Consider the following 25,343-nt stretch of genomic DNA (forward strand, 5'->3'; position numbering starts at 1 on the left):
TTATGTTGTTATATTTGCTATCACGTTGAGTGACCATTTATAAGAGAACCATTTACATAATGAATGCCATAAGATGAAAAAATAAAATGTTTTCTGTGCCTGTACACTGAGTCTATGCTACTTGAGTAGTTAAAATTTGATGGCTCTGCCAGATTGAATTTATATCATTTTGACTAATTCCAAAAAGGGATGTTTAGTAAAATAAAGTAGTACTGGGACTCACAGGTCTTCCAAACTATATAAACCAAGAAAAGTGGTCAAATGTAGTGGGGTAGGGGAAGGGTGAAGTGGGTAAAGGGGATCAAATATATGGTAGCAGAAGGAAACTGGACTTTGGGTGGTAATCACACAATAGAATATATAGACGTCAAATCGTAATGTACACCTGAAAATTATGTAATTGTATTAACCAGTGTTACCCCAAAAACTTAATAAAAAAAAACCCCTCATTAAATTGGTCACTTAAAAAAAAAAAAAGAATGCTTAGTGTTAGGGATGATAAGAAATCACTTTTCCAGCTATTGCTCTCTTGCAGACTTTAATGTATCACTCTCTTATTCCTTCAAAAAAACAAAAAAGGACCCATATTTTCTAACATTATATTAAATTATACTTCTAATAAAGACAGAAAAACAACTAAAGTATAAAGAAAATTTTAAATTATGTGCCTCCTTGCAAGCCTAGGTAGTGATTCCTAACATTTCTGAAGGATTGTAAAGATGTAGTTTCAATGATTAGAGAAGGCATACGTGAGAACAGTATGCTTTGAAAAACAAGAAAAGTAGTTGTGATTATGGCTTTTGGAATTTCAAGTTGCCTCCTGAAGCATCCCCACATGTACATTTCATTTAGTCAGGTAAATAATGTGAGATTCAGAGCCACAGTTAGTACCTGAAAACTGATATGTATATGTTACTAACTCACAGAATGTGAAGAGGGATTACAATTTATACTAAATCACTACAGAGATTACGTAATAATTTTAGCAAGCTGAACCTAGCTAAGTAACATATGGAGTTCAATCGTTCATCCTATTTGGTAATAATAATCCAAATGCATTTTTAGAAATAAGCCTCACTTGGTAAATAATTCACTTTGGGACTTCTAAAGTTACCTATACAACTTACCAATAAGGAACCAATTTATTGATCATATGAGTAGTTCACTGGCAAATGACCAACAAATCTAATGAATATGTTGAAATTCCTTTTGAATTAGCCTAATTTTTTTCCTCATTAGGAAATTAAGAAAGGCTTGTTTGTGATCACAATGTTTGTTACTCAGCTAATAAATGCTCCAGTGAGAGAATGAATGAATGACTTTAGATCAACGTGTCCCCAGCTTTCTGTCTTACAAATGAAGAAATGGAGGTACTCAGTGTCTGGCCTGTGTAAGGTCATATTGTTCATAGTCTCTATTCACAAATTTTTCTCAGTTCTCAATTTCTTAACTCCACTGAGAAAAGAGATCCCCAAACCCAAACCAAAACTCTGATGTATTTACTATATTCCAGGCACATACATGCTGTGTGCCTTTTATGCATCATTTTATGGACACCTTCCAATATTGAGAAAGTTAGTATCATCCACATTTTACTGATGGGGGACAGAATGGATCTATCAGGTTTTCAAGTTCAAAGCTAGTAAGTAGTGCTATCAGGATTCACACCCCAGTTCTGACTCAAGTCCTTGCTCTGAACCTCAAAAATATGAATGCCTCTGTACTTCCCCTTTTCCTTCATCTACAAGCAAGCAATCTCTGAGTTCTAATGATCCATTCCTCAAGCTGTTACCCTCAACCAGACCTTTTCCTCTATTGCTTCAGTTGCTATTTTAAGAATAAATTTTCCTTAGTAGGGTATCAGTTTGGATATGGTAACAGTCTTAATGGCTTCTTCTCTAACCGTGTGTTCTCAATGAAACACTGATAGGCAGATTTCTTTCCTCAATTCCTTTTTGATTATATTATTTCTCAATTCGAATCGTTATATCATATGTAAACTTCCATTTTGCCTGTCATGGTCCCTTATAATTTGGCCTTACCCAATTTCTCTCTGTAATTGGTTAAATGTTGTTCCAAAAGTCTTAGAAAATCCAATCCCTCCTCTTTCATATACATAAATTGTTCTCCCTTTTCAAAGGCTTTTATTGACTCATATTGATGTAATATAACTCTCAATTAAACCTAGTCTGATATATGAATACATTTTTTCTTTCTTTTTTTTTTTTCTGGTTGTTTCTTGCATGTGTCAGTTTTATCTCCCCATGCTGTAAGATCTTTGAGGGAAGGAAGCATATTTGACATGACTATGATTTTTCTAGTACTGGCTATGAAGTAGTCCCATCTTAGAAATGAAAGGAAGTTTAGAAATATCTTAGCAGTTATGGGAACTGGAAATTATCTAGTTCAATTATTCTGCTTTATAGATGAGGACATGGAGATCCAGGGAATGTGAGGGACTAATAATTAACCACTCACTAATCCATTATTAAAGTTACTGCTACACTGGAAACTCTAGGTTAAATTGTGCTTCTCTAACTAACATACAAAACTCACCATGAGGAGCTCGAAAAAGCAGGTCCTATTCAACAGATGTAGGATGGGGCTTGAGGTTTGCATTTTTATCTCCCAGGGACCATTTGAATAGCAAAGATTACCATTATTCCCTAGACCAAAGATTCTAAGTTCTAAGTGGTTTGTTTGTGTTTGTAATTGGGTCAATATATTACATGAAAATCAAAGAGAAATATGGAGGAAATATTGGAAGATTTACTCAGGCCATGATAAATAGGAAAGTGCAGCCATTGGCAAGCTAGTCAGGGTATCTCCAACTACCTTATCCATTTTTACTAGGATTAATTCTTATACAAAGGAACACATGATTAACTACAGCCCTTCCTCCCCTTCTCCCCATGATTCAGAAGCTGATAAATAAGGCAAATACTGGGTATTCCTGGTCCTTTGATGTTAGTCATTATTTGTGAGTTACCGTGCTCCTCCCTTGGAAAATAAGAGGCAAGAAAAAAAAAAGGAAGGATTTAAATAAACACTTTGTTACTTTTTGTTGTGTTATTGTTCAGCAACTTAAAGAAATGGTTTTGGTGATAAGAAAAAAAAATCTCAGATGTGCTAGATTAAATAAGAGTGGCCTGAGAGTGAAAGAGACAGAGCTATTAGTCTGTTGATGGCTACTGACCAGCTAACAAAAGACTTCTCACATTCCTGTTTTGCCTGTTGGAACTTTAGGTTAATTTCTAGGCGGCTATTTCTGTAGATTATTTTAGCCAGGTACCATCTAACTCCAGGAACCACTGTTTGTTTACACGTGGGCTTTCTAGACAGCTGCCCACAGCCAATCCACAGGAGTGATGTTTCTTTATGCAGACTCTGCTATCCCAGAGCTGGCCTCCTTCACCTTCTCCTACCCCTTGGACTATAGCTCATGTAAAGTCTTTCAGACTACATCTTTCTTTCCCTTCTTCCCTACCCGATATATAAAAATCCCTGCAAAACTCTGGGACAATAGACAGCTGTCTTTTCTACCCAGCCACGTTGCTAATGGTTTGGACTCCATGGCCGAGATCAGTTTTTTTGGCTAGCATTTTTGTCTCAATAAAACATTACTTAAGAAAGACTTCAGTCATGGAAGTTAAAGATTTTTAGTTTAACATGGGGATAAGAGAATAATTAAAACTAAGGGGTAAAGTGACGCTTTAAGATTGTCTGAAGGTTTCAATTTTTAAATGATATTCTTTTACCCGTATAAATCAAATTATTCAATAAGCTTTCCAGGTGCTTGTAATACATTAGCTATCTCAGCAGTTTCAATGTCATAAATTGTTGTGCCCAGGGCAATTAATCAATTTCTACTAAATGGTCAATGTGATTTGAAATTAGGAGCTATTTTGGTTGTCAAGATAAGCCATTTTGACTGTCTACCTGTGAGCACCTTAATTACTAAGGGATCACCTTATAAATAAGAAATCCTCCTAATGTGCATATTAAATTTTGTCACTTGGGCATTACTCTGATCTGGTGACATGTGCTTCCATTTATAGATTCCTCAATTATGCAACATCACACTCTAGCAGCAGACGCTGGCACTGTAAGTCATTTGGCCAATTTGAGCACCCTTTCTTATGAATAGGGGTGATCCTGACCATCTCACAGGACACTGTATAGATTAAATTGTGCAAAATGACTAATATGGTAGAAAAACTGACATGTAAATTAGATGATGGTTATAAATACCTTGAAAATGACTTCTGTATACAAAAAGATCCAAATAACTTGCCTTAGCTCTTTAACTAGTATGTCTGTCAAAGTTGCACTTTGTTCTGAATTCTTGAGTTACTTGGCTGGCATAGGTGTTTATAAATAGTACCTTAAAAGAAATGAGAATGCTACTGCTGCTCTGGGTCACCTAACCCTCCTTCACCCCATGCCCACACAGTTCCGCAATTTTTACTTTCTAGAAATAATCTGAGCTCCAATAGATTACCCATGCCTGGACTGAACTCCCCTTTTCCTTTTCCACCTTTAGTGCCCCTGACTGACAGGAAGCTTTGCAATGAGCTCAAAATAGTAGTTTAAAAATGTGCTGCGTAAAAGAGATTAGCTCTAGTCGAAATTGTACTATTTGATCTATTCTTAGGTGCTGTGGAGACCAATAAATATAGCCTAATTTTCGTAAGAATATATATTTTAAGTTCCAAACCAAACTTATAAATGAAAAATTTAAAGTGAGACTATAATAGAAAACTAGAAATTTTCTCTTGTTCAAATGGCAGAAAGTTTCGATAACTAAAACTCTTTTGAGTTTTTGTTCTGCCTGATGCTAAAGGTCTATTTGCTTAGTGGGTGACTTCACCGCAATTTTTTCTAAAGCCACTCTTACTGCTTCATCATTAGTAATGTTACTATTCACTTGTTAAAGCAGAATTCAACTTTATTATGGCCTCGCTCTGCACTAAACTTGGACATCACAGAGGTATCACAAACCAGCTGGTATCCTTTTCCCTTTATAATACACAGAGTGGTCAAAGGCTAGAGACTGGGGAATCAGCCGGTACTACTTAGAACAGACTGAGGCTGTTAAAAATTAGGAATAATCTTCCTTTGTCATTCTGAACTTGAGCTTCTGTGGAGCAATTTGGCTCTGATAATCAGTTACTTCTTTAGCTCTCAATTTTTACCCACATCATTTTGCCCAGCTTTTTAAATAAAAATGTAAAAGACTTGCAGAACAATAAATCTAGCTACACTCTTGGAAATGGTAGATGACAAATTCTTCTACCACTGCAAAGCTGTCTTTAATTCTTGGAAATGATCAACTGGTATTTGTAAGGAGCTTGTTCTGAGTAACAGAACTACTAATACTAAATCTATTTTAACAGTATTTGTAATGCCTTTTTATTTCTGAGCCCGCAGTGGGAAATTTGCTCTATTTTCCTTTCTTCTGAGAAATGTGACAAGCATCATTTCATTTTCTAATTCTTTGTAGTCACATTTTAAATCAGCACTTTTAATTAAAGCTGTGGCCAAGGAGAATATGCTACACTAGACTGCTATGACAATTTTGCTGATATCAGCTTTTCAAGTCCACGGAGTCTTTTGTTTTCCAGTTAGAGTTTAATACTTATGGCGGTTTAATACATGTAAAAGTTCCCTACAAAGAAAATATTTGGAATGCAAAAGTGAAGTGTCACTGTTATTGGATTCCTTGTTTGATAACCCATAAAACTTTGGACGTGAAAATGCCATTGTAATTTAGTCCCTATTGTTTTTGTGATTCCTTAGTTTTAAGATATCAGATACTTCCAGGTAATGGGGGCTGATAAACAAAAGCTAAGGTTTAGAAATAATTGTAAAACTTCACTGAGAATATGAACAGGTCACAGGGGGTACTCTATGAATTTTATGCCAGAATTACTTAGTGAAAATTTTCTAGAAGCAAGGAGATGGGAATTTTCTAGGGGCAAGGTAGGTTTTTTGAGGAGAATTGTTTATTTCTTCTCTATAGGTCTATGATTGGGATCAGAAGTTACAGTGATAAATTCTAGTTTTATTCTGTTTGAGAAAGTGCTTCTGAAGGCACCATCATTTCAATGGCCAAGAGATTACAAGGTTAAAATTGGAAATCAATGGAATAATTACAAACTCCTTCAACTACCTTACCATGCTTATACAAAGCTGCTTAGTTAGCTATACTCTAGTGATCTGCTATTTTGTTTTATGAAGTGGGATTCATTTAATTTCATATTTGGTGTGTGTTAGTCAATTATGATTCTCAGTTTGAATTTGCATAATGCAAAGTAAGATAAGTTTTTAAAAGTCAAATTTAATCCCAAAGCATTTTAAGAAAACCAGTTTGTAGTTGCCATGCTGATGACAGCCTCCCATCACTCCCAACCTAGTATCTCTCCCTCAGTTTTCCCTATTCCCTATCATCCTCCACTCACAATGCTCAGACAATAAGACTTTTATCCTGGCAGATTTCCTAGTTAGAGTTTTAAGTATGAAAATGAGGCATAAGAATAATTATCTAGATTGTATGAAAACTGTAATAAGGGGCTCAAGTTGATCTAAAAAGCAGAGTAAATAAATAGCAAGAGAAAACCTGAAGAGAATTATGTGGGTGACCTGAGAAGTTTAAATACAAGCCCTTACTTAGGTTATACTTACCTTGTCCACTTGTCAGCTCAGCATTAATTAGAAGAGATGACTAGTAAGCAAATAAGATTCTATTTAATCAAGTCCAGTACTGATTCCTTTTCTAAATAACCTATAGCCTGAGCCTCAGATAGAGAATCTGAGAAAGAACTCATGTCTTGGTACTGCTCTCTAAGGCAGTTTAAAAAAGTCAGTTGGGACCCACCCTGGAAAAACAATGCTGAAACCAGAGCTTTAGTATCTTTGTATCTTTTTTCTTTGGTCCCTCTGTTCTGACTTTTATGAGGCGCCTAAATAAATGGTCAGGTCTTCTAAAAGCCCAGGAATGCTTTTTTTGGGGACATGCAATTTGGTAAGATGTGGCTTGGTGTTGAGAAGAGAAGGGAGTGAGAATCCTTCATTTACTGTCAGTTTCAAATGTCTACTTCCTGTGTCACTTTTTCTCTCTGTAATGTGTAAGAAAAGTTGGTTTCATGGCTATTTTACTAGGGCTTGTCAAGCCTTGGAATTGAGGACAGAATACCACAAAGTACTAGGAAAGGCTCAGAAAGTGTTTCTATTAACCTAGGATATAATTTTATAAAGAACTCGTCCTGCTCACAGCTTTTGCGTTTAACTAAACTGGTCAAATAATAGTGATTTTATAATTCTACTATAAAGTTTTCAGAATCCTTATGAAAAGCTAGAATCATAATAGTAATTAGCTTCCTTTCAAAACACTACTATAGTGTATATCAGGCACATATGACAAAGAAGAAACAGAACTGATGGGGAGTCCTGGGGAGCTGGGATTCAAAAACTGTCTTTGCTGTTAAACAATTGGGTGACTCTTGGAAAATAATTTAACTTGACTGGGCTCCAGTTGCCTCATCTATAAAACAGGTAGTGGGATTTGGGACTATTTAGTATTTTTTATATCCGAACAGTAGAATAACTTGGTTAACTTTTAAAAAACTTTGGATGCCAGGTTCTATCCCAAATCGAGGAAGGAGACTCTCTGGAACAGATTCTTGGACACCAGTATTTATAGTAGCTCCACGAGTTATTCTGAGCCTCTAAGCTGAAAACCACTGCATCTGATCCCTCCAGTACCTTTAGAGGGCAGAATTCTGTGACATGACACTGTACTCCAATGTGGTAGCACAGATATATAATGTTCCTGAGCAGATATGGTTCTCACATTTTCATACATTTCATAATAATTAGTTATTTAAATAATAATTCTCTTTTTCTCCAACTGTATCTTCTACCAAACTCCAGCAGGTTCTGCCTAATATTATGTTGAGACCACATTGGCATTTTGAAGACCCAAGTGCTTTATCTTGGGCTGTCTTGAAGGGAAAAGTTAATGTTAAACTTATTTTTTTTAAAAAAAATTAATGAATGTCAAAGTTAATCTGCCCTCTAGAGTTTTCTGCTACTTTGTTTAAAAATCTTTTTAACTTTCATATATTCTTGTCAGGAGCAGGGGACCAAAAACATATTAAGCTAGCTAACCTGTTTCACTTAAATCTTGGCAAATAATTAACTATGCATTTCCCATCTAAAGACTAGCACTCTTTAACAGAGAGCAGTTGCTGATTGTTCCTTTGTCCAAATTGCGTGCTGGTTTGTTGGAGAGGACAAGAGGTGAAGAAGGCAGAGGTGGTGCAAAATGACCATCCTGCCTGATAAAAAAAGACATATATGATCTATGAACAACTCTACCCCTTTGTCTAGGTAGGAGAGTCAGAATAATTCAAGGGCAAGTATTCAAAGTGGACAAAATGCTCATTGTGTCTGGTGAATAGTGGGGACTCCTACCTGTTAAATATTTGATGGTAATAGAAAGGAAAATTTGTCCTCATTTGGATGATGAGACTCAGGGTTTCCCCTCGTAGTGACTGAGGGGAAACCATTCAGGGCAGGCGAGCTTATCCTCAGTGTGGTCGCACTGCTTAGGGTTTAATGCTTTCCACTTCTTGTCTCGAAATTTTCAACAATTCTATCCTTGAATTTGTGTTTTGTAAGTGAAGTCTGATAGGACAATGAAGCATGTGCAGTGGGCTTGGAGCCTTGGCTCGGACACGCCCCTGGTCACTGTCCCATCTCTTGCTGCCTCCCTGAGAGGGGATCTCAGCTACCTGCTCCTGTCTCTGGTATCCCTGACAGACTAGCTTCCCCTCCCCAGCTCTGCATGGGGCAGCGATAAGATTACATTCCATCATCACCCTACATTCCTGGCTGCGACCTGGGAGAGGAAAAGAAGAGGGTCAGGGTCCTCTTGCTGCCTCCCTGAGAGGGGATCTCACCCTACATTCCTGGCTGCGACCTGCGACCTGGGAGAGGAAAAGAAGAGGGTCAGGGTCAAGTGTGTGCCCTGTAGCATTTCAGGGTAGGGCAAGGAACTGTCTGTCTCTGCCTTGGGCTGGCAGTGCCACGGCGTGTTTCATGGGTCACTTGGTGGGAAATCTCACCCACACCAGATACCAAGCACGTTCCAGTGTGGAGATGGCAACCCCTTGGGGGTTGCACGTCCACTGTAGGTTGGGGCTGTCAGCTGTGGGAAGGGGGCATTGATTTCCCTGAGTACATTTTTGTTTTGCACTGTGCTCCACAAGTCATATAGCTAACCTTGCCTAACCTGATTGCCAATAGACAGTTCTGGGTTCAATAGAGCTATATGGGGCCTGGGGAGGGTTGTTAAAATTTAATGTCCATATGTGTCTACTCTTCTGGAACACAGTGAAAGCTCTATCTGCCTCTTCAAGTTTTTTCCTTTATAATTAAATATTATATGTGCATGTATATATATATGTGTGTATACAGACATCTATATATACACACACATATATTAGCTGTAGGATGTGGGGCAAATTACTTTTCTAGGTCTTAGTATGTTATTCTGTCATATAGAAATAATAATTCTACTGTCACAAACATGAAATAACATATGTAAGTACTTTATATAATGTTGGGCACACAGTAGATGTTCAATATATTTTAGTTGCTATTACTACGATTGGATCCTGAAAGGTGTTACAAAAATACTTTGATTAATATTTTGAAGGATGCACATTCTAACAAACTTATTTGGAGTTCCAAGCTCCAGGGTCCTTAAGGTTTCTCAAATTCACTAGAAATTTTTAGGAGGGGAAAAATCTCAACTAGAGGAGAATTAATTATATAATGAGAAGATATCTTGGCTTTGTCTATCATAAAAGGCACAAGTAGGCATCTAATTGTTGAGGTCTATAGTGAATAAAGTAGGGAGGACACCGAGTAACAGCATCTCACTTTTTGTTTTGCTAGAATGAGTGGATTCAGGAGATTAACTCAATGCAGAAGTCAAAGTGTATAATGGGTGATTTCAAGCCACACATCTCTAGTCATTGATAAGCTGGTGTTCACAGTGGTAGCCTCCTGCCGATGACTGTCACTAATGCCAGTTTATGCAGGCTGGTACTCCTGTAGAAATATTTTAACATATCTTTGGATATGTTAAGGAAGTAAAGAAAGTTGCTTTGCTGTGCCGTCACTATGATTTTCATAAATATTTTGAGCACTAGCTGTATACCAGGTAATTTTATCTTCTCTCTAAGCCTCATGCATTTCTCATAAGGCAATCATGCTCACTTTATAGATAAGAAATCTTGAGGCTCAGCTAAGTTGACTGGTTTAACCAAGACTTTCTAGCTAGTCGGCGAGAGAGTAAGGGTTTAGATACAGTTCTGATTTCAAGATCATGCATCTTATTTTAATTGGTCACAAAGACTCTCTTGTAACTATAATAAGTGAACTCTTAGTAGAAGTAATAACACAGCAAACACTTATTTAGTTTAAACACCGGGCACTATTCTAAGCGCTTAATATATATTAACTCATTTAATCCTTGTTATGGCCCTACAAAGTAGGAATCAGATGAGGAAACTGAGACGCTGAGAAGTTAAGTAAATAGGACAAAGTCACACAGCTGGTAAGTGACAGGACAGGTTATAAACCCAGCAACGTGGCTTCAGATTCTGTGCTCAACCACTAGGCAAAGGAATCAGAACTTCTGGAATTGTTTTAAAGGGTCAACTAAAAGAATGTAATTTGATTTTGTAAAATAACAAATAAAGATGTGCATCTAAATGCATGTCTTTCAAAGTATTAATCAAAATACTTAAAAATTTTTTCAGAGCCTGAAACAAGTAGTGATGATGATAATGGTAAAAACAGCATTATATTTATTATATGCCTGGCACTGTGTCAAATGATTTACATATGTTGTTTCATTTAATACGTATAATGGTTGTATGATTATTCCTAGACAGCAGAATAAATTACTGAGGTCCAGAAAAGTTAATTAACTTTTCCCATGTTACATAGCAAATATATGATGGTTCTGGGAAAAACTTAGAGTGCCTGTATCCAGAATCCACACTCTTCACTACTAAACTAGTACTTTGTTTTAGAATCTTTAATGGTGGAAAACTTTATCTTCTGACAATAGACTTGACTTTTAACAACTAGCAGAGGTCATTTGTGACTAAATCTTAAGTTTTTTGAATTTCAGGTACTTGAGATTAATTTTTGGTTAAAAGCATTATTTGATGAAAATATAGATTGCTTTTCTCTTGTGATCTATAAATTATATGAAATCAGTCCCCAGAATATGTTGCGGTCACTGGCAACATAACAGTAATTAAAATATCCCCTGGTGATCACTTTGGAGGGACCCTTTACTTATGAGCAAATTATGAGCTCTATATTTGACAGACATTGCATGTTTATGGAAACGATGACCAGAAGCTTACTATGTGCCTCTGGGCATGTGGCACGAGGCTTGCAGGCACCATTCAAGACCCTTTGAAGTCATTGGGTGTACCACTCTATGATTATTGCCCACTAAGCCACTTCCTCATCTGCAGTACTTTTCTTATAGGGAGAATGTGCGTGACGTTTAGTTAATGAATGGTTCCAGGGGATCTACATTTTTTATGGTTCAATCCCATAATGTGAATGAGGACTGTGCTGCGTGGGGGACACTTAAGGATCTTGTGTGGGTGAATACATCCCTTAAAAGGATGAGGAGGTTGCCAAATCTTTACTTCCCTTGGTTCTGTGCAGGCCCAGACTGACCCTTTCTTTGTTTACCCAGGCTTCATTGGGGGTTGCACACGGTATTCTCTTCTTTCCAATATATTGCTCAAAATTGGTTTTAATTTAATATATATTTAATTTAATATAGCTCTAAATTAATTTTCTTAGGAAAGAATTGTGAGAATACCTCAGTCAGCCATTCTTGGTGAAGAAAATACTACAGCGGTCAGGGAGGGCAGATGAGGAAAGGGAAAAGGAGAGGAAAGAGACAAGAGAGGTAGCTTTATTGCACATTTTCAGACTGTAACTGGCGTGAAGTGACTTCCCTTGCATTTTGCATTATGCTTCTCTAAGCAAACTTCCTTTCCAAACTCGAAAACTCTGTAGCATGACTGAGAACAGCCACCACCAACTGCTCTACACTCAACTAACTCTTTCTTTTAACAGTTAGAAGCAAGCTTGTTAGAATATAACATTTCTAGAACTTCCAAAAACACATGGTATACTTTTCTCCTGGCAAAAATCTGTCAGCCAAGTAGAGGTCCAGGATGAAAGCTGAAATTTAGAAGCGGCAATTCTTAGAAGTAAAATTGGTATATTTCCTACAGCCTCCTTTCCAAAAAAAAAAAAAAGCTTTTCATATGGAGCTCTTCTATTGCGAACATTATTGAATGCAGCTGCTTGGAGAAAAAAACGTTCAGTTTGGATGGCAAGATCTCTGTTAGAACAGGGAAGAAATTAGTCTGAGATGATCATTTCTACTTCTAATTGAGAGAATTGCTTCTAATTGAGAGAGTTACCAATAGAACAAAACAGAGACCCAAAGGTAAAATATTTTTACCAAAGGAATTAGAATAACATGTCTTAATGAATGAGACCCAGAAAGTAACATAATAAACAGTGGATAACTATGGAAAGCTACAGTTATTATTAATAAAAATAATAGTCATGTGTCTGATCACATACTAATTCTTTTAAAAATTCTGGGAGGAAGGTTTTCTTTCTGTTATAGAGATGTACAGGGACAAAGTAATTAAAGCAGGTCACCCAGCCAGGAACAGGCAGAGCTGGGATTAGGCTCAAAGACTAAATCTCTAGCTCTTTACCATTCTTTTGCAAGACTTGAGCTAGAACTTGGGGACTGACTGAATTTTTCCTGATTACCATAGCTTTGTTGGAATGGCCACCTCCTTGAAACTCAATGGTCCCAAAAGCGTCCGTTGGGCTGAGCTGAGTGTGCTTGCTGATGGACCACTTCTCAGACTGGAGGTCATTTCGGGAAAGGCGATTCTCATTTTTCTCATTCTGAAGAATGGATATACTGGGAGTGAGGCCGACATGCTGGCCTATTAGACGCCCACAGCAACACCTATAACATAAGAGGTCAAAGTGAACTCACTGTATTAGCCATTATTGGAATACATACTTAAGGCTGGAAAAATCTATGAACCGTAGCAAGCTAGTCAGTCAATTTTCAGGTGGAATCCCACGATATGGCTGTTTCAAGCAAATGTTGAATTTAGAATTTACTTGATGCACATATCTTTTCTGTCTCTTCTTCATTTTCTTTTAGCTGTATAAGCTGTGATATGCTTTCCGTCCTTCTCCACCCAACCCCTTTCACATCTGCCACATTGTTTAGGATTGGAATCTGTGAACAAAAGTTCTGTAGGTTTTTCAACTTCTTACTCCTCCTGTCTATCAAATCTTGTAGGAAGGACACTGAACAGATTCAAGGGGAGAATTTTAACATGCATATTTAAATGAGGAATCTCACTCATATGTGAGTCACAACCTAACTTGTCTTTACCTAATTGACATTTACGGTCAGTTATTCAATTCTGAGAAAAAAATATATCTTCATCTTAAGTGTTCCTAAAGAAACAATGAAAAAATTATTCACAGGATATTTGAAAACTAATTATACAGTTAGTTTTTATGATTCTATAGTCTATATTTTAAACTGCTTTATTACATTGCCTTTTCAAAAAGGCATTTCCAGACATTCACATGTTACTTTATCCAAATACTTCCCACCTTATAGTCTGTTGATGTTTAGGAAGGTAAGTAGGATACTAAAAATATGCTTGGAGAGGAATCTGAAAGTCTGTAGTCTAATTAGTAATCTGCTAGGAGTCGTTTATTTAAAAATCTCTTTTTCACTATAGCAAAGCACATTGGTAAGACCTAAGCATTTTGATGAAATGCTTAAAAAGGAAAAACAGGAATCATACTAAAAATATAAATAACTTGTTCCTAGATACAGTGATTAATTCCTTCCCTGATGGTATATCTGTTATTCTGTATAGGCTCTTAGAGAATTAACTGCAGGGGTGGCATATTATATGGCGCGTGTATATAAGATTGTTTCAAAGATGTCTAGCAACAATAAAAATTTATCTTTAATTTCACATTAGTTTACATGCAATGGATAGTGAGTACTACTGTAGTTTTGTTCCCATAGTTGCTACTTCATATACTCAGTATAGTATAGAGACAGCAAGATTACCTATGGGGGTCTTTGGTGCTGGGTATGATGTGAACACATTCTCTTTTATAAAATGCTCTTTCTATCCAGGATTTCTGAGCCTGAAAAAAAAAAAAAAGAAGACGAAGAAGAAAGGTGAATATAATCTTTAACTATTTTTGACTAACCAGGACAATTTCACAATCACATAATAGACTGGTATTTCATAAACAGACTTGAAATTGTGGTTACACACATAAACACTGCATATGGCAAAAACTAATTACTCCCAGAACTTGATTAGGTTATTTAACATTACATATTGAGAATTAAAGGAAAAGACAATTAAAAAAATGTTCATAATAGAACCAAACACAAATTGATAATGATTTTTAAGGACAGAAAAACAATGCTATTTACATAGGAAAAAAAAAAAACATAGAGCAGTATGTTTGTAACCCGATAACCAGTATTCAGTTATGAGAAGATATATAATTGACCCTTAAACAGTACAGATTTGAACTGTGTGGGTTCACTTAACGTGGATTTTTTTCAATAAATATTTAAAATATATTTTCTCTTCATTATGATTTTCTTAGTAACATTTTCTCTTCTCTAGTTTACTTTATTGTAAGAACACAGTATATAATACATATAATAAACACAATATGTGTTAGTCAACTGTTCAGATTATCGATAAGGCTCCTGGTCAACAGTAGGCCATTAACACTTAAGTTTTTAGGGAATCATGAGTTTTACTCAAATTTTTGGCTGTGCTGGGGGTTGGCTCCCTTAACTCCTGCATTATTCAAGGGTTAACCGTATATCTAAACAAGTATAAGTTTTCATGGCTGAAACTTAGATTTTCTTTGTAGAAGGAAAGAAAAATGGTAAGGGAATTACATAACTCAAGGGCCCTAATCCATCACCATGCTTCTTCTAAAACCTAAATTAACAGTGCTTAAATACAGAGGCGGGGAAAAGGAACTAGAAATGTAAGGAAGATAAATGTCTTCATCACAGTCCAAGCTTTCACATGTGATGTCTTAGGGAAGGGAGTAAGATAGCAATTTTTTTTTTGTAACCCACATGCCTTTAAGTACAGCAAACACATCTCTTAGAATGGGCATTGTTGGGACTGTCCACCCAAAATACGGCCACTGAGATTCGGTTCCCAAGAGGATAGAGGATATTCTAGAAAACTGTACCATATTTGTTCCAAAGTAAAGTGTCATGGAAGTTGCTTGAGCAACCTATAATGTTATTTCTATCTGGTATCATCTTTTCCCTAACCCAGCACCAGGACTAGATTCATACTCTTAAAATATACAGGGCCAAAGCACAACTGAGTCGTTTACTTGGCCTGTCTCAAAGATCAGTGTTAATTGTGACAACTCTTCATTTGTTGGCTGTAATGGATATTGACTCTGCCAAAGAACCAAATATCTTTATAAGTTGTTCTAAAGTCTGCCTTCCACCCCTTAATCAACCTCCTTTTCCACAGTGGAGTTTACAGAAGCATGTGGCACTGAAGGCAGTATTTGTCTAATACTCATAATGACACACATTTAAAAAGTAGCCACATGGGGGATGCTTGAGGGGTACAAAGGAACTGCATCCTCTTTCAGTCCTGGTCACAAATCAGGTCACATAATTTCTGAGTGTTTCTGCACTGTCTACACCTTGCCTCAGAGATCCTCAGGTCCAAGCGGCCCAAGATAACATTTACAGTTCTGTTTGTCATCTGGGCATGAAAAAAGCCCCAGTGTCTATTCTCAAAGATTTTTCTTTTCAAATATGTAGGAAAAGATAGTGGCTACATTTTTGCAACAGAAATGAGCTTAGCAGTGTAGATGATAACCAGCCTTTATCTTTTAAAAAAGCCTGTAAGTTAAACTACTCATAGGCTGTGATTTTTTTCTTGACACTGAATATCTTTGTTGATAACATCTGTTGGCAGAAAAACGGTAAAAATATTTCTCACTGGACATCTGAAACCAACTTTTCCTATACCTTGGAGAGCAAAAGAGAGTGAACTTTCCTTTTTTCCTTGTGGCCCACTTTGGCTAGGATTCACAAGGTTCTTTTGGAAGATCATCTGGGAATTTTAGAGGGTGTTGATCAACGCTCTGAAAAGGAAGCAGGGATGGCACTGTCATGGGTAGAGCGTGAGATTTGCAGTTAGAAAAACTGAGTGGGATTCAGTGACATGGGCAAAGTCATATAATTTCTTCATTCCCTAGTTTTCTTCATCTCTAAAATGGGCACGAGAATAATACCTAATACACAGAGTTGTTATTATTATTATTTAGGTACTGTGTTTTCACTTCAAGAAGAGGGACCAGTCCTGGGTTGGTTCTAGTACTAAAAGAGAAGATGAAGTTTAAGATAAGAGTACTATGAAATTTCTGTAGCAGATCTGACCTAGATTGATCTCACTTTGAAATGAGGAGGATATGCTCCCAGAAGGCTTGGCTGGTCACTAACGAGATACATAGGAAAGTTATTTAATTTTCCCAAGTCTTTTCTATAACATGAGGATAATCACAGCCACCTTGGAGAGTTGTATTAACTGAAACAGATGATTCAGGAAAAGCACCTAACACTTAGTAGGAGCTCAATAGGTAATAAAAATGCCTAACCTTTATTAAGGTCTTGGAATTGTGTCATATACGCATTATCTTCTTAGATCCTCAGAAAAGCCCTGTGAGAGAAGTACTACTATTATATCCATTTTACCAATGAAGAAAATGAGTCAGATTGCAGCAAATAAGTTTTAAAGCCAGAGTCTGAACCTGAGCAGTCTTATTCCAGAGTTTAACTCCTACCCACTCTGCTAAACTGCCTCACCAAATTGGATATTATTGATATTAAGTATCCTTGATCTTGGCAGTGCCATCTGGGCAAGCCTGGAAGTGCTTTGGTATTTAGAAAGAGTTGGACATCTAGAGGCAAAGAACTAGTTCATACTTGCATCTTTCTTCTTCTCATTTACCCCTTCCAGTCCCCATTAGTGGAGTAATGAATACTCTGCTGTCATTTTTCTTCTCTTCTTGAGGTAAAAGATTTGGGTGGAAGCCATCAGAAAGAGAAAGAAACAAACAAAGTGGGATCTTTATAATAACTACAACAAAGAAATGTAATCACAAGACTTCCAACTTGAGAATCTGGGAGACTATGACAAATTGATTCGACTTTTCAAGGTCACCTTCACTAGTCTCTCACTTGTGGATCACACTTTCACCTTGGAAAGCCCTGAAAGTTTTACTCAGATGCTGTGTGGTAAGAATTACTATATATATATAGATTACCAAGATGTTTGTTGGTCTTTAAGTATAAAGTAATTTGGCTTGTGTGCAGTTTAGCAACTTAAATACCTTCTCAAAGGTGAAAAGGTACCTCATCATTAACAAAGGGATTGAGGATCAGTTTTTATATCTTATTATTAGCTGACTAACCATTTCTCTTGCAAAGGGACAAATAATTGGAAGGAGGCAAAAAAAGAAATGTAATGTGAAAAAGAATCTTTCCATTATTCATAAGTGAATTGAATTCTTTTTTTTTTGAGAAGAAAAGTATAATACATAACAGAAAGAATGCATATATAACACATGAACTAGGGATTCTATAAAATATTATGCATAAGTTACTATGCTCTGTTGTGGGCTTTGCTTTCTTATGCTTTTATTCAGGTCTTTTGTGTGGACAGATATTAAGACTATTAAAATTATTTTCTTGGAGAGGGCATATTGGAAGTATAATCATGGTTTAACTTGTTCCCTAAACTAATTCCCTTTTCTTTGTTCAAAGTCTTTGAACTACTCTGTGTTAGGCTTTATACTTGGCTTCAACATCCAACTAAGTTAGCTCAGACTGGCTATCCTTGTTAGAAAGCATGAAATAGTTTTGACATGCCTTGTTTCTAGCTGACCCTTTAATTCTCTTCTAATGCAAAACTTCAATGCACAATATGTCCTAAAATCTCTTCTTTTTAAATATACTTCGGAAGTCTCATGTACTCTTAGAAAAGATAGCTTCTATCAGCCCTTAGAAAATCACTTGTATACATTCTTTTCTAAAGGTAGAATGGTCATATCACCACGACTGAGTTTGTGAAAGGCTATTTTCTTATCTTTCTGCATTATCGGTCATGTGTGATGTGTAAAAGAGAAGTATTTTTCAAAGGCTAATAATTAAAGGACATCTTATTTGAAACAAAAATGAGGACATTCACATTTTGAACAAAGTATAACAACTACCCTCAAAGAATACAGTAAAAATTTTGAAACTCAAATGTATACTTCATAAAACATCAAAATGCTAGAAACAAACAAACAAGCTGTAAATATTGCCTTCAAAAGAAAAAATATTAAGTCATTTCATTTAAGCAGGTTTTAACTTTTTTCACAAAGGCTCTGCTACAAACAGTCCCCCAAACGACTTTGACACTTCTTACTCCCCACTCCCCACTAGTTAGTTACAGAATCAAGAACTCCAGGCAGGAATGGTTTACAAGTACATAGAGTTTGTATTAACTTAGAAAGTCTTGAAAAGTACTACTGCAATTCATCCTTTAGCAGGGCAACTTTAGCAGGGCAACTTTAAAAGAAGGACAACCCAGACAAGTAATCGTAAGATTAGAAAGAGTCCATTAACTTTATGGAAATAAATGAAGAGCAAAATTTCACTACATTTCTCATTTTGAGTCTCATTTCTCAAATTACAATTTGTCCTAATCAGAACAAAACACCAAAGACCCCAAAGTACTGAATCCTACGTTCACTTTTGCCTTTTGTTTTCCCTCAACATCTCCCTGGGCATTCCTTTGTTCTTCCTCTAAGCCCCCCAGATCCAATATTGGGAAGTTGAACAAGAAGAAAGTGAGCTGAAATCATTTTACCTGAGCACTGACTCTGGGTGGTGGCAAAGGCAGTCCCAGGAGCAGCAACTGTTGCTTTCATTTTGCTGTGTCTGGGGCTGGTCATCCCGTTAATAATGCTCTTATGACCGCCCACTGGAAAAAAAGTCACTTGCCCGGCTCTTCCCCCAAGAGACGTTTCAAGTAAGCAATGAACTTGGGCAGATTAGGCCCTTGGAATGTGCTGCTTTGGGATTAGCCTCACTAAGAATCCCATGGACATTCCCTCACAGCCTCAAACACTGCTTGATTTGAACATCTAATCTGACGCCAGAAGAAAAACAAATCCCCGGAGAGATCGGATTTAACTGGCACAAGTCCTGACAGGCTCTCCCCCTTTTTCTTTTTCCATTTTCAGAGAAAAGCCTTGTGAAAGTGTGATAAGGTGTTCTGAGTTCTGAAAAGTTCAACTTTGGAAAGCAAATCCTTCTAAAGCAACACTGTATTAATGCTCCAAGTGGTTTGAACACACAAGCTGCATTGTTCATTCCTCCCCAAAGAATGGAATGATAGCATTTCTTTAAAGAGGAACTGCTAAAAACCGAACGTTTCAAAAGAATAGTTTGGTCCCTGAACATGATCCCCAGTAGAATAAAGTTAAGAGTTTGCCAGTGACCTTCCACAACTTCTAAAATGTCAATAAAAAAACTAGTCTGATTACTCTTATCCTGCAGCCCCTCTCCCACAATTGTGGAGGTATGATTAGAACTGTACACTCCTGTTTCCCTGTAAAAAAAAAAAAAAAAAAAAAGAGGAATAAGAAGAGCTGTGACCAGTACAGCACATGGATGCAGACTAAAAGCAGTGACACTGTGATATGTTCCATGTTTATCTGGGGTGGCCCAACTGAGAGGTTCTGGCTCATAGAAAAATGGCTCTTTCAAATACCGTCTAAAACTGAATTTTTCAGGTAATGATAGTTCTTAACTAGGTAGGTGGACAAACTTGGGGAGAATAGAACTCAAATTTCAACAAGACAAAAATACTTTTGAAAAAAGTGAATATTTGAGCACTCCATCTCTAAAAGACTTATCTCTTCCCACAGACATATGTTAGAGCTGAGAGGTGGTGTTCACAATTGACTCTGCAGGCTGTAAAAGTGTCCCTTGAATCCTCATTTTCTCATAATCTCCTTTAAAGTGCCTAGTATGTGTCACTTGGACACTCGCTGAGAGTCAGATTGTGGACTAAATGACTTATTTCAAACTTCGATTAGATCCTCAGCCTTTTCCTTGCCTCTCTGCTCTTTCCAGTATTGATCTCCTTCAAACTCCCACATCTTCTGGTCTCTCACTTACCAAGGTTTCCCCAGAGACAAGGAACAACAAACTCGTTAGTGTCTTGTAACTGAGGAAACATTACGATAAGCATGACCCAAATGGAACATCAGACAGCTTTAGTATTAAACACACGGTGAAGAAAGTCTCTTTGCCTATCTTCAGGAGTTGGCTATAGAATAATATGTAGTGACAGCCTTAATAATGTGCCTACCCTTTCTTCTATGTTGCTGTAACATTTCTAAGCATTTATTCAAAGGAAATGACAAGAGACATGATTGCACAAAGATGTTCACTGCAGCATTATTTATAATACAGATAAATTGGAAACAAATGAAAGTCCATCAATGGAAAGTCAATTAAACTACTTAAATGGTTCACGCCATTAGATAATCATAATCAAGCTTCAAAAGACTAGTTATATAGAGAAATATGCATTTTCATGTTTTGTGAGAAAAGCAAAACATAAAACAGTAAGTGAAGAATAATTACAAATTTTAAATACATATAGAGATGACAAGGAGTATATTAAAGTGGAAACTGTAGCTAATTTTTATTTTCTCTCTTTTCTTTTCCACATTTTCCAAAGTTTTCTCCTATAACCATGTATTTGTAGTCATCAAACTATAGACTGTGTAGTCGGAAGATTTTCAGATAGCTTTTCAGCTGTTAAGCTCTACCTTATGATAATAGGAAGTCTTTGGGAAAGAGAGTTCAGGAAGTGACTTGGGAAGAATTCAATTAAAAAAGAGGGCTCAGTGGTGAATATTTGGAAAGTTCTATAATGTACAGGGTGAGTTTTCCAGAGTTTAAGGGAGAAGGAGAGGGAGGGAAGGGAGACATCCATCTGAGAGACACAGAGCCAGTAGGCTTCCATGAGACTAAATAAATCGGTTATAGATAATCCTTCCAAAGTAAGAAATATTTTAAAAATTCAGTTTTCTTAACTCCTTCACTAGACACTACTTCAACCCTTCATCTAACTTGCTTTAAATCCTGAGTTCAATCACATACATATGGAGTCTTTTAAATATCATTTATGTACTTTTTAAAAATCCTCTTCTCTCTCGTCTTACTTTTTTTTTTTTTGCTTAGTTTTCCTTTTTAGAAATATTTTATAGGGTAAAAATGGGAGGCACCTTCTATAAACTTTATACCAAAGACAAAAATATTGTCGCCAGAACCATGAGTGTTTTGTTTAAGTGGAAAAGGAAGCCCTAGGTAAAGTCGGTACAGCAATGCTTTCAGATGAGGTCACAGATGATCTTCAAGACCCTTTGATTTGAGAAAGTAATTAGTTCCAAAGAGACTTGTAGCTCTGGGCCACATTGTCCATATGGAAATTTTTCAAATCTTCTACATTACCCAACAATATAACTCCTGACAGGATATGTTACCAGCTTGTTTCAGATGTAGTTGAGAGAGAATATAATTTGAATACTAACAAGAGGAAACTACAAGTATGGGGCAAACTGTGTTATTCTTCACTGTAATGACAGATTACTTTATTCTCTCAAGTAATCATTAAAGAAAAAATAGAATATACTAAAAAGTTTCCAATGGTACATAACTCAATTTAAAAAAATGAAATCAGATTTTCCACAAGTAGAAACTAGATTTTGACATGGAAAGGGTATATTCCATTGTTATAAGGATGTCAAAAGCATTTTTCCCACATTTGACAATGGCAATAACAAAGCATGATATGAAGTAGGGGTCAGCGAACATTTTCTGTAAATGGCCAGATGGTAAATAATTTAGCTCACGGTCTCTGTCGCAACATTCAGCTTTGCTGTCAGAGCACAAAAGCAGCCATAGGCAAGATGTAAACAAATGAGCATGGCTGTGTTCCAGTAAAGCAGGTGCTAGGTTGGAATTGGTATGTACTTGTCAACTCTTGGTTTAGAAAAAGGAGGTCTGTCTGATGGGGTAGCAAGAGAAGGAAAGGTTGTCCCAAGAAACAGGCTTTCATGGTACCATAAACTAGTTTGCCTTGGCTCTTCTTCCAATGTGTCAGGTGCCTTTGCTCCTGTTATTTCTTCTGCCTGGACAGCTCCATCCTCAGCTATACCACAACTTGCTCCTTCAACACATTGGGACCACAGAGAGGCCTTCCTTGACCACCCTATCTAAAAGCACGCTGTGTCATTCTCTATTCCCTCTATTTTTTTTCACAGCCCTTCACATTACCTGGCATTATGCCAGGTCTTTATGTGTTTGTTTTTCATTTGTGTCCCCAACTAGAATGTAAGTTCTTGATGGCAATGATTTTGTTCTGTTACTGCTGTCTCCCCAGAACTGTTTGGGGCATGGCAGGCAAACAAAGGGGACTTAGGCACATCGTTTGATTACCATATCAATTCCTCATTTATAAAATGATGGCATCAGATGGACCCATGTTTCATAGAGGGGAATTTCGGGTGGTACCCAAAAGGGCATTTTTCTTTTAATAGTTGGGTTTATATTAATATATAATAAAAGCAATGGCTAAACCTACAATTTAACAAATGTACATTGTTAAGGAACATACCTTTTCTTTTTTGGAGTTGTGAAGAAATGAACATACATTTTCCTTTTTGGAGTTCTGAAGAAATGAATCCATTAAAAAATTTTAATAAATTAGATTAAAAATGATTTGTAGATAAGAGAAAAGTTATGATAGCATCACAAAGGTAACTGAAATCAGGAAAAACACAAGACCAATTCCTGTTACTTGTCCCTCAGGCTCCTTGTTTTTATTCTAATGCATGAAAATAAATGTATATATTCTCTAATATTCAGAGTTGCCATTGACCTATAAAGTAAAACAATGCCAGAGGAACATGACAAAGGCAGCTGCCTCCAGACCACACTGAGACCAACATGTTTTTCCTAAAACAATCAATCAGTCTATTCCCTGGTCAATACTCTTCTGGGGCTCCCCATCCCCAGCATGATCAAATCAGTTCAGTTTTAAAATCTTCAAGATCTGGCTCTGGAAGTATTTATTCAAATCTCTCAATTTCCCTTCAAACCTTCAAACATGTTATGCTCCAATAAACTAAAATATTGATTGTTCCCCTAATGCACCACGCTGTTCTACACTCCTCAAACTTGGAATATGCTGTCCCATTTGCTTGAAATGCTAGGTTCTTCCTTCCGTATTTAGTAAAAGCCTCTTTGTTCTTCCAAACTCTGCACAAAACATTGTGTTCTTTGAGAGACATGGCTGGACACTACCGGACAGAATAAATCACAACTATTATTCCACTTCCATATCTTGTTCATACTTCCATTAGGGAAAAAGCCCTACAATATTATACTTACTTATTTTCAAGTTTATAATCATTCACTGCTAATTTCCACTACAAATACACAGTACTCTGGTCCATTATGGCATAACTATAATTTTGTAGTCTCGTGAGGGCATTTTCCTTCTTCCTCCTCCTATTTTTAACATGGCTTTTATGGGAATATCAATTCCTCATTGCTAACAAATCATCTTTGGGGAATAATTCTTTATGGATTGAATTATTTATATTAAAATTCACTTTATAACTTCTAAACATAAATTGTATATACCTTAACATAAAGTTAGATTATCTTTTTATTACCAGATTGAAAAAAGATTCAACAAATTATGTTTTACAATTACAAATGAAACTCATCTTTTGCCAATAGGTCATGTTGTGTAAATTATACTTAAATACATGCCGAACATTTATGTAGAAGTAATATGACTATACATACATGAATATTGATTTCATAGAATTTTCATAAACAATTTAAAAATATATTTCCATGTTTCATTGGAAAATAGCTTCCTCATCTTGAGCCAGTTAATCATTACTTGGCAATAATACATTATAAAGTATTCTACAGTTCACAGAATGCTTTCACAATATAAGCAATCTTCACAATAACTCCATAAGGTAGGTTTTATAAGATTCCATTATAGAAATAAAAACCTGGCCATTGGCTTAGCCTGACAGACCCAAAGCCCCTGTGTTTCTGCTAGGGTACAGAGAACCCTGCTTCTCTCATACCCTGTGACTGATTTTACAGGATGATCTTTTTTTTCTTTGTGGAGGAACAAGTTCAGTTTAATCACTCTGATTTTAATAAAAACATACATAATTCATCAAGCCTAAAAGTTTTAATGCTGAAAAATTTAAATGATGATGTAGGCCTCTATTTCCAAAGTACAGTATTATATTTATGGGCAAGGATTAGCTATCTGTTTGAATATAATAGCTGTTTTCACACACAGTGACATAAAAATTTAGAAGCCATACATATACACATAGGGACTTTACTGTTTATATTGACCAAAAAACTTAACTATAATAGTCCCAGACTTATAAAACTGGTATAAATTTTAAAGAATGATAATAAGATAAACTTTACCCAGACAACTAGGAAATGAAAGACAAAATTATGACCAACAGAAATATGAGCCTAAGGTTTGACATACTCCTCAAGGGCTAGGAAATTTAAAGTGACGGACTGTTTGTTGGAAAGTAACATCAGTGTGCTAATGTTAGTACACAACTAGGGACTGGGCTTTTCTATATTCACGGAGGCTATGCCCGTGAGAAATATAACTTGTTTTCCGTCAAAGTAAATGCAGAGCTGGAACAATGTAACGTCATCCTTTAAGTCCTCAATCGTATAGCTTTCACGACTCATTCCTGTACCATTGTGATTTTGTCAAGAGCTAAAGAAATGTGTTGAGTCATGAAAGTGGAACATTTTATGTTATATAAAAATGTGGAATTTATGAGACAAATAATATCATAGATCCAGAGGCCAATTTCCATGTTATTTTACCTCTTTTGACTTGGAAGGATGAAGATGCCAAGAAGGGGGTGAGGATAGATAAATAGGAAGCGGTCTGGCTGCCCCTCTCCTCAAACTCACTCTCTCTCTCTCTCTCTCAGTCTCTCTCTCTCTCTCTCTCTCTCTC

General features: G+C 36.4%; 1 protein-coding gene across 7 annotated transcripts in view; it reads right to left on the reverse strand.

The window, feature by feature from the left end:
• Positions 1–25,343, reverse strand: part of TRPM3 (transient receptor potential cation channel subfamily M member 3) — a 497,328-nt gene that overhangs the window by 247,901 nt on the left and 224,084 nt on the right. For 4 of the 7 annotated variants that reach the window (XM_006918432.2, XM_006918428.2, XM_015594542.2 and 1 more), the window contains exons 1-3: positions 19,104–19,273; positions 14,246–14,325; positions 12,901–13,105 (exon numbers count right to left, since the gene is read on the reverse strand). In XM_006918432.2, the coding sequence (XP_006918494.1) occupies positions 12,901–12,903 (3 nt within the window). In that variant the 5' untranslated portion in view covers positions 12,904–13,105; positions 14,246–14,325; positions 19,104–19,273. Of the gene's footprint in view, positions 1–12,900; positions 13,106–14,245; positions 14,326–16,216; positions 16,250–16,845; positions 16,908–19,103; positions 19,274–25,343 lie in introns of those variants that run through there. The other 3 variants (XM_025051436.1, XM_025051437.1, XM_006918420.2) reach the window with 3 other exon arrangements.

Source organism: Pteropus alecto, unplaced genomic scaffold (assembly GCF_000325575.1).
Source record: "Pteropus alecto unplaced genomic scaffold, ASM32557v1 scaffold95, whole genome shotgun sequence".
Classification (NCBI taxonomy): Eukaryota; Metazoa; Chordata; class Mammalia; order Chiroptera; family Pteropodidae; genus Pteropus; species Pteropus alecto.